General features: G+C 34.2%; 2 protein-coding genes across 2 annotated transcripts; one reads left to right on the plus strand and one right to left on the minus strand.

The window, feature by feature from the left end:
* LOC134696326 (uncharacterized) lies at nt 1-3820 on the plus strand. Its single transcript, XM_063558048.1, has 3 exons — nt 1-1096; nt 1740-2009; nt 2684-3820. Exons 1-3 carry the CDS (start codon nt 575-577, stop codon nt 3818-3820), a joined length of 1929 nt encoding a protein of 642 aa, XP_063414118.1. The 5' UTR covers nt 1-574.
* Nucleotides 3821-3838: 18 nt separating this feature from the next.
* Nucleotides 3839-6194, minus strand: LOC134696327 (probable ATP-dependent DNA helicase RecS). Its single transcript, XM_063558050.1, has 2 exons — nt 5443-6194; nt 3839-4904 (listed from the first exon to the last, which is right to left on the minus strand). Exons 1-2 carry the CDS (start codon nt 5934-5936, stop codon nt 3839-3841), a joined length of 1560 nt encoding a protein of 519 aa, XP_063414120.1. The 5' UTR covers nt 5937-6194.
* Between the last annotated feature and the right edge of the window lie 3108 nt (nt 6195-9302).

Below are 9302 nucleotides of genomic sequence, written 5' to 3' on the forward strand. Positions count from 1 at the left end.
TATAATATGCCGTGGATTAAAAAATGAAATACGGTGCATGCCTGCGAAGCACTTTCCAATTCTTGATGCCTTAACCTCTGGTGATATGCCTACAGTTGGTTCGTTAATTTAAAAAAATCCAGATTTGCAAGATGTTTTCCAAGAGACAGTGTTTGATACCATCAAAGGAGAAATTAAAACTTTGGCACTAAGAGAGAATAACTCAATTTTACGTAACCATGACAAGATAAAGTCTCTTACATTTGCCAGAGTTATAGATGAATGGAGACAGAAAGCTCCTACTTTCTTAAAATCACTTGAAGCAGCGGTAGCAAACCCAGCACATCAGTTTAATAAGTATAAAAAGGGCGAAGCTTTAATACCAGGTATAGTGACTGCTGGCTGTAAACTTTTGACCCTGTACAGCAAAGATTTAAATGCTTTTCAACATTTTAATAGCTATATTTTGTGGAAAGGTGGTTGCAAAAAGTCTGCATTTTCTCGACTGAATGCCACATACGACTGCTTAAGCTACCAATCAACGCTAAGTTTGGCAGACAAGTTAGGGATTGACTGGGACAATGATCTTGTTGCCATGCAAGAACTAGTAACAACTGAAACGTCACATGAATTGGTGTTACTTCAGAACATACAGATGATCAAAGAGTCTATTGATTTGGTGAACGGAGATGCTGATACAATGGTACAACGAATTCTTGAACTTTCTAATGCGGAAAATGATTTGCATCAGTACAGAGATTTAATGCACCCTGGCTTTTACTTTGTAGGAGATAATGTAGATATGCGTACAAAAGTCAGGAATATGACAATCTATAACCAACACAAAGACCATCATATGTACCAAATATGTGCCTATGAAAACAGGATTTCAGGGAACCACCTAGACAACACTGTTGCCAAAGGAGATGCAAATACAGTGCCCTTCACTACTTTCATACCGAGTCAGTTAGAATTGGACAGTATAGCTAGTGACTTCACTTTCTTAGTAGCGAAAATATGGAGTCAGCATATTCCACACTTCAACATATTTGCACCAGTCCTTCCCGAGTATATTGAGCATCAGTACATGAAAGAAATGAAGCAAAAAACAGCAAGAGTAAGTTGATATTGTATGTGTTATTAATGTGATCCATTATTATTAAAAATAGTCAGTGGCAAATATTCCATGCATTTTACAAACAAGGACAAGGATGTAACATAAACATTTATATAACTTTGATCAATCTTTGACTTTGGTTCACAAAGGAAAAAGGCTACCCTATATGTATGTGTTTAAAAATGGCTACTTTCAAATCCTGCATCTTAATTAAGTCTTCGAAAATTACTGTTTGTTATGGTGTCCTTCATTTTCATGATTTTATCTTGATATTTAGCAAAAAACCTATTTATACAACATATTTCAATAAACCCACTATAAGTTTAAGTTTTGTTGACATATGTTAAAAATCAAGCAATAGCATATATAAAAATTAGTCGAAAAGATTATAACCCTAAAAAGTAATAATATGCTTAACTGGGCTCATTGTTGAAGGCCGTAGAGTAACCTATAGTTGTTAATTTCTAAGTCATTTGGTCTCTTGTGGAGTGTTGTTTCATTGACAATCATAACCGTATCTTTTTTTTTTATATTAAAAAGTATTAATACTTAAGTACAAAACATATAACTTTTTACTATACATGCATATAAGAATTATATTTGATTGTGTTTAATTTCATGTACCTCATTTTGCTTTTAATAGATAAATATGGGAGTTTTGATGAAAAGTGAGCAATACAATGAAGATATGACAGACATTTGTGAATTTATGCACAAGTATGTACCTGGACACAATGAAACAGATGACTGGACAAAACAGCCACAAAAAGTCTTGAGTGGAGGAGACTATTTAACTTTTGAGAGACACAAACAGGCACAGTCATCCAAACGAAATGGTCGAACTCCAACAAAAAGATTAGAGGGACTGGTACCTAAAATGGAAGAATTTCACAACCAGGGAGAGTTGCTAAAGGTAATGTCTACAATACTCTAAGATGCATGATTTTTTATTAGTTGCAAGTGGCTTTGAACTAGCTGTCAGATAACTGAGAGTACTCCCAGAAATGTTTCTAGTGTCTTTTTGTTGTCTAGATGTAGAAGTACCTGGCCACGTCCAATTGTATTTTTGTCCATCTGATGAGTTAAGCCTTTTTTAACTGATTTTTATAGTTCGTTCTTATCTTGTACTGTTATACCACTGTCCCAGGTTAGGAGGAGGGTTGGGATCCGCTTTAACCCTGCCATATTATTTATGCATGTGCCTGTCCCAAGTCAGGAGCCTGTAATTTAGTGGTTGTCGTTTGTTTATGTGTTACATATGTGTTTTGTTTTACATTGTCATATCGGGGCCTTTTATAGCTGACTATGCGGTATGGGCTTTGCATGCTCATTGTTGAAGGCTGTACAGTGACCTATAGTTGTTAATGTCTGTGTCATTTTGGTCTCTTGTGGACAGTTGTCTCATTGGTAATCATACCACATCTTTTTTTTTTATATCTACATAAGAAAGATAATTTGAAACAGATTATGTCGTATGTTGATATTTATTTTTAAATATATTTTTTCAGAAAAAACACTTTTATTTTTTGAGAAATGCATATTTTTTCATTGTTAAACCCGTAATCTGTCTGATTGCTTCAATTTCAGGTCATTTGGAAGTTGTTGTACTCAACCTCGTCAGCTAGAGACCAGGGAACTCTGTATGCAGCACGCAATACCATAAATGCAAGAAATGTTACCCAAGATCCAGCCGATGATTTTTATGCAGCTTCTGATCTTGTTGAGAAAGTTACCACAGCATATATTATAACAGGTGGTCTTACTCACTTTGGAATGGAAAGCATAGACTCTTTACCCTGTAAAAATGTGTATGAGGGTGCAGTTGGGAATACAAATGAAATGAAGGAATATATTTTTGATCAGGCACGCTCGTTTGTTAAGACATTCACATTGCCAGAGATACCTAAACTTCCAAAATATGGGCCAAATTGCAATACATATCATTGTAGATACTGTGGAAAAAAGTACAAACAACCACATTCCCTCAGAAAACATGAATCCTCCATTCATGATCATTATGATCCTCTTTTTGCTAAGGAAAAAGTTTCGAGTGGCAAGGATAACGAAAACGAATCTGATGGAGTTAGTGCGTACACAAAGTTGGTTTTAACATTGGGTTTATTAAGAATGGATCACAACGATGCAATTCATATGGGTGATGGAACAAGGATGTTAAGAATTGACCAGTTCCTGGTTTTGTACTATAAATATTGTCATTGTACAAAATACGCCTTTGGTACCTTGGAAACTATAGCCCAAACTGAAGTTTTGTTAACAGAACGCCAGGCACACAGACTGATATGGAACAGAACTGTAAACCATAAGGGGGACGCAAATACAAATCATCCAAATGATTTAGATGTTGAACATTGTAATAAGGTGTTTAAAGATTCTGCCCATAGATACAGAGGTGTTTTTACTGAGAAAGTGGTTTCGAGAGTCAGTAAGAGTGCTATGAAAGTCCACGAAATTATCAAACAGTTTGACAAAATGTGTAAAGTGCATGTTCAATCAGGACGACATAAAACATGTGACAAGGAAATAGACATTTTAACTTTGGTCAGACAATTCCAGGCATGTAATTTATTCGATTTCATTCCTGGCCGATCACATTATGCCTATCCAAACATGAAGGAAAATCCCCTTACAGAGCTAGACATGGAGTTTGTTGGAGACTGGATTGGTGCTAGTTTAAAAAAGTTTCATAACAAACATTTCTATTAGCAGAACAATTTTATTGTTTCAAAACATTTCATCATCTGAACTGTAAATGACTTGTGGTTTTCTTGTTGACGATTCTAAAACATCACTGTCACTATCACTTGAAAACATATCATCGAGTTCTGTGATGTCATTGTCATCGTTATCATCACTATCATCATTGTCCTCATTTGACATAATAGCTGTGTTTATTTTAGGGAGAACTTGATTGCAAGTGTTTGTACATACACATTCATCTTCACAACTGCATGCACATTTGCACGAGAGACGACAAATATCACAACAAAAGTGAGGTATATGTGCATGTTCAACAATTGTTTTAAATATATTTAGAATAAATGCCCATCTGCAGGTTTTAGATTTAACATATTCTTTCATAGATGGGAATATATTTTGACTTCCTAAACATCTTTTGTAAGTTAGTAGAATAGCATTGCATTGTTGCGAAAGCTCCCTACCATCACGACCAGATTCTTGTACATAGTCATCAATATCATTAGCTGGACCATAATGTATAACTGTATCCACACCTTTTACATCTAGACCCATGCTAAAAGATGTTGAACATAGAACAACTCTAATATTACCATTTGGATTCATGTAGGATGTACAAATAAAATCTTTTACGTCATCATCGGTTTTCATGTGGAACATGTCAAAAAGGCGATTTCTGTTATCATTTGGTCCTCCCTCTATGAAGTCTATGTAAGCATCATGCTTAAGGGATGTTTCAAGATATTCGTATACGTCTGCAATGTGTTTGATTTGCCTAAAGAATATAATCATCCTTGAAGTGGCCTGCTTATATCCTCTTAATAAATTTACTAACCATCTAAAATTGGTGCAAATATCATCTGAAGGTAAATTATGTACCCAGTATGTCACATTCTTTTTGTCAGGATTTACCATAATCTCAGAGCAGTTATCCATACAAAGTTGCTTTTTAATGACAGCTTTGGTTTCCTCTGTAGCTGTTGCTGTTAGAGCCACTACTGGTACATGACCCCCAACAAGTGAACGAATTTCGTCAAGTCGGCCATAACAGGGTCTATATGCCAATTTCTTCTTCTTTTTATCTGGAAGCCCACTGAAAAAAAATAAAATTAATTAATCATATTGCAATATAAATCTGCATAGGTCTCATAAAAATGCTTTAGCTTTACAAAGAAGTATTTCATAAGAAAAATTATGTAAGCACCATAGAAAACATATTTATATAATCTTAATTATTGTAGATATCCAACTGTCCAGTAGCAAATATTTCATACATCTTTCAAAACATCACAATATGAATTGAAAGTTTTTAATTTGACACCATTGGCAGAATAATCTTTCATAATAGTAACAGAAATATTCAATTAAAAGGGTGATTAATATTAAAAGTAAAATTAAATGAGAATGTTTTGAATAAATAAACATTAAATAGTTAGTGCATGTACAGATATATATTATATATACATTTATAAATATATGATGTTCTTTTGTATGCATGTACTATTTTCAAGATATACATATTTATTCTTATGTATGTCATGTATGTTATATCTTATGTTAGAGCGATTCAGATTATTATTATTAGTATTATACTTTTTTTGTTTGTTATATGTACAAAAATAAATACTTACAACTTTTTTATGCAGTGAGCTTCATCTACAAATACTGTCTTGATAAAATTTTTCTTTGCCAAATCCAACAGTAATTTTCTTTCGTGTCCAATAAGTGACTCTGGACTGGAGAAAATAATGTCAATTTTTCCTTCCTTCACATCTCCTAAGGAAAGATTTGTTAGGCTGTCTTCAAAATTAGATGGTGAGGTAATGTCCTTCAAATATACTGCTTTAATCCCTTTTCTATTCAATGCTTGAGTCTGTGTTCGCATTAAAGATGTTAGAGGCGAAATAACAAGTACAATGCACATATCATTCTTCTGTAAATATTTAAATACAAAAGGTGCTATTTCAAAAGTTAGTGATTTGCCACTTCCAGTTGGTGAACAAAAAAATACATCTTTGCCTGCCAAAAAGCTTTCTACAACTTTTCTCTGGTTAATTTTGATTTCAGTAAATGATAACTTTTGTAATCCAAAATCTATTGCAGCAGATATGACATCTGTATCCATTTTGATGTTGAAATCATAAGAAAAGTAAAATTGTAATCTACTTGAGATAAAATATGGGAGAACAGCATGGGATATATACACATGACAGCTTAATTATCTATTATCAACAGATGTGAAATTATAACCTCTTACCGACCAGTATCTGGTCGGTAAAAAATGTTATTATACAAGTCCCTTTCTCCAAGGGCAATCAGTAGGCTAGCACTTATCAGTAAACATATAAATTAGTGAGAGAAAAATAATAGAAAGGGAATTGAAGCAAGTCTAGTTGGCACCCTGTGGCAACTCTGGTGTGTAAATTGTTGGGAATTTGGTACTCTATAGATAAGATAGCTGTTCAGAGCTCGATTTTCATATGTTTATTTTTACATGGGTAATTAAATTTTTTTTTTCCTTGGGAAATATTAAGTTTTGTCAATTTTCCCCTTATCCAGGATTAAGGGGGGTGGATACTTAGGATACCCTGTGTCATGGTTTAATTAGTAAAAGACGTTGCCAGTTTTCTCCTTGGGATTTTTTTGTAAGATTATACAGTCGTTTTTGTCGGAACTGTAGTTCCTCCTTTTTAAGATGGAGGGGGGTGTAGTGTAATTGCCCCTTAGTTCTAGGGGTTTCCCCAACCTATCACAAGGGTACTGGTACATCACAAAGGGATCCGAAGGGACACATGACATGACGTAACAGTTGGGTACTTCCAGCCTCGTCCTCGATGACATCTCTCTTACCACGGAACGAGCAAGGCAATGCGCCTGATATCTGGGGCTAGACGAGGTTAGCTGGGACTGACACCTTGTAGGAAGGTAAGGGCACTCTAACACTAAGCATAGCTTGTATCAACCCCTCGGGTAACCATAGAGCTCAGCGAGACAGGCCAAATAACACTTTAGGTTTTTCATAATTCCTGTATTTTTCAAACAATTGCACCTCACAAGATGCACGGGAGAATTCCTCACTCAGAAGGGCATTTGTCTGCAGTATTTTTAATGTACGAAATACCATATCTGACGATCCACGACATAACGATATGTATGCTTCTTCCAATAAATCTTTTTCAATTTTCTTTTTTAAAAAATCTTTAAAGAATGACCCATAGTCATATGTCTTTTGTCGTTTTGCACTGGTGTGTGCTCCTTCTGCCGACATTTTTAAATGTTTGAGCGAGCTGTCACTAAAAGTATTCAGCTAACTCAGTAACTGCTATAAAGACACTTGAAGTTCATTAGTTGAGGGATCACTTAAATAATCTTCGAGGTTCAGGCTCTCGTTTTGGCAGGGGAATGTAAGTAAGGGGGAGGGAAACCAATGATGTCTGGTTTCTGGATACATCAACGTACTTCCGGTCACTCGAACCAGTGGTCTCGGCCCAAAGATTACGCTCGTACCTTTTGGTGTATACATGCGTAAAGCAAATATATATCCAGATGAAATATCATTCGGTGGCAAAAGGTTACAGAATGTTTTGCCAGATTTTTTTTCCGCAGGAAAAAATGTTATTGGGAAATATTTTCCATTGCCATGAAAATTAAAAAAAATCCGGGAAGTTAAAATATAAATTGTTAAAAAAAAAAAATCTTTGCTATAAATACCAAGGATTTGTATAGTAAGATCTTAAAAAAACTTGCTAATATTATACTAAGGACTAATATTAGTGTATTTGTATATCAATATTTTAGAGTATAATATATATATATATTATAGTCGGAAAAAATATTCACAGATTATGATTAAAAATAATATTCTGAATCATGACTTTTTAAAGAAATATCATAGTTTAAAAGACAATTATAATGAAACAGATGAAACAACACCAGAAGTAATTTCGCATATATTAATTGTGAAATAATATCTTAATCAATAAAAAATAAGGAAAGTGAAATACAGCTAAGAAAAAGAGTTGTTTTCCGAGGGCCTGCTAAGAAATTTCAGAACTCAGTACTAATAAATTAGTAATTTTTTAAAAAAAACAAAGGTTTTTAAAAGAGTTATATGATGTACATATACAATTGTTCAGTGAAATTTAAGTTGAGGATTAAAAAGATTGAGACATCTTTACTTTGAATTCCAGCTTTTAAACGTTGTGAATCATCTTAATGACGAGGTCAAGTATATCAGACCACACTTCCTAGAAGATTAGACAGAGGACCTTGAAAAATACGCATTAGTGATATCCGCGGGTAGTTGGGCTGACATCCAGATCACTACATGCTACAGGGTTATATTATTTTGTTTATATCGATTTTGTAAACGATATCCGGAACTCATTACTTTCCCACGAAATGCAGACCATTGTCACATCCACTAATGTATGGACGAAAGGAAGAGAAGCTAAACGAGGACCAAACGCACTTAATATGTTATGTACAGGAAATCATCGAAAGTATTTATTTCTTCAAAAACTTATCTATAATTTGACCACACCTTATCTTGTTGCAATTCATAATACAACTGTATCTGTGTCAGTACCACTTAAAATTACTTTCTACAACCATTTTCAGCAACATGCTTAACATGGACAAATATTCGTGTATTTACTTCGTCATGGTTACAAGGGATAGCTGGGAAGTATCCGTATTGAAATTTCAAAGAACATTTTCACCTTGAGTAACATAAGCATTTTTAGTAGTTTACAAAAAAGCAATTCTGTCGGCGAGAAAATTGTACAATTTCGGTTTATTTTCATCTTCACTAAGAAAAGTACTCCAAACCCTTGGCGTTCTACCAGAACCAACAACTTTCCGTCTACCACCAACACCTTGCCTTTAAAATATTCATTTAGTACCATCAAATACAATTTCTTCTCTTGAATACTTATCGGTGCAATATTTTATATAAGGCAGTATGACATCTTTTGTATATCCATCAAATATTTTTTGCTCTATGTGGTTGCCTGGAATTAACCATTGCTACCCCACCAATGATAAATGCGTCGAAATTTGGATCAGTTGGAGGCAAATCGCAGAATGTTTCAAGTAAACCTATACACTGTGATTTAATACCACTATTTAATGTCACATCCTGAGACAAAGACAGAGGAGCCGTTTTGTTTTCATGGCTAAATAAATCTTCCAAGTCAAACTGTCTACGTTGACAAGAAATGAATAGTATAGAAAAGAAGGGTGCAACTCCTTTTTAGGTTCTTCACATTTGTTTTTGCCAAAGACGTTTCCAGATTCATTCTACGACTATAATAGGAAATTATTCAAAGGAATCCTTTTGTTATTTTCGTATAGTCTTCATCGTTCATCTGATGTAGAATATGACTCAAACCACTAGATCTTTCAAATTTATTTATCAGTATACTGACTTCTTATAGTGCTACCATCCAACGTCTCAAAGGGATCTTTGATTAAACATATGGCACCAACA

Source organism: Mytilus trossulus, chromosome 14, assembly GCF_036588685.1.
Source record: "Mytilus trossulus isolate FHL-02 chromosome 14, PNRI_Mtr1.1.1.hap1, whole genome shotgun sequence".
Classification (NCBI taxonomy): Eukaryota; Metazoa; Mollusca; class Bivalvia; order Mytilida; family Mytilidae; genus Mytilus; species Mytilus trossulus.

What these genes read in the sequence shown, in the direction of transcription:
- LOC134696326 (XM_063558048.1), top strand. Translation starts at nt 575, where the DNA reads ATGCAAGAACTAGTAACAACTGAAACGTCACATGAATTGGTGTTACTT. An exon ending in TGAAGCAAAAAACAGCAAGA is followed by an intron (nt 1,097 to 1,739) that starts GTAAGTTGATAT and finishes TGCTTTTAATAG; the next exon opens with ATAAATATGGGAGTTTTGAT. An exon ending in ACCAGGGAGAGTTGCTAAAG is followed by an intron (nt 2,010 to 2,683) that starts GTAATGTCTACA and finishes CTTCAATTTCAG; the next exon opens with GTCATTTGGAAGTTGTTGTA.
- LOC134696327 (XM_063558050.1), bottom strand. Translation starts at nt 5,936, where the DNA reads ATGGATACAGATGTCATATCTGCTGCAATAGATTTTGGATTACAAAAG. An exon ending in GCTCACTGCATAAAAAAGTT is followed by an intron (nt 4,905 to 5,442) that starts GTAAGTATTTAT and finishes ATTTTTTTTCAG; the next exon opens with TGGGCTTCCAGATAAAAAGA.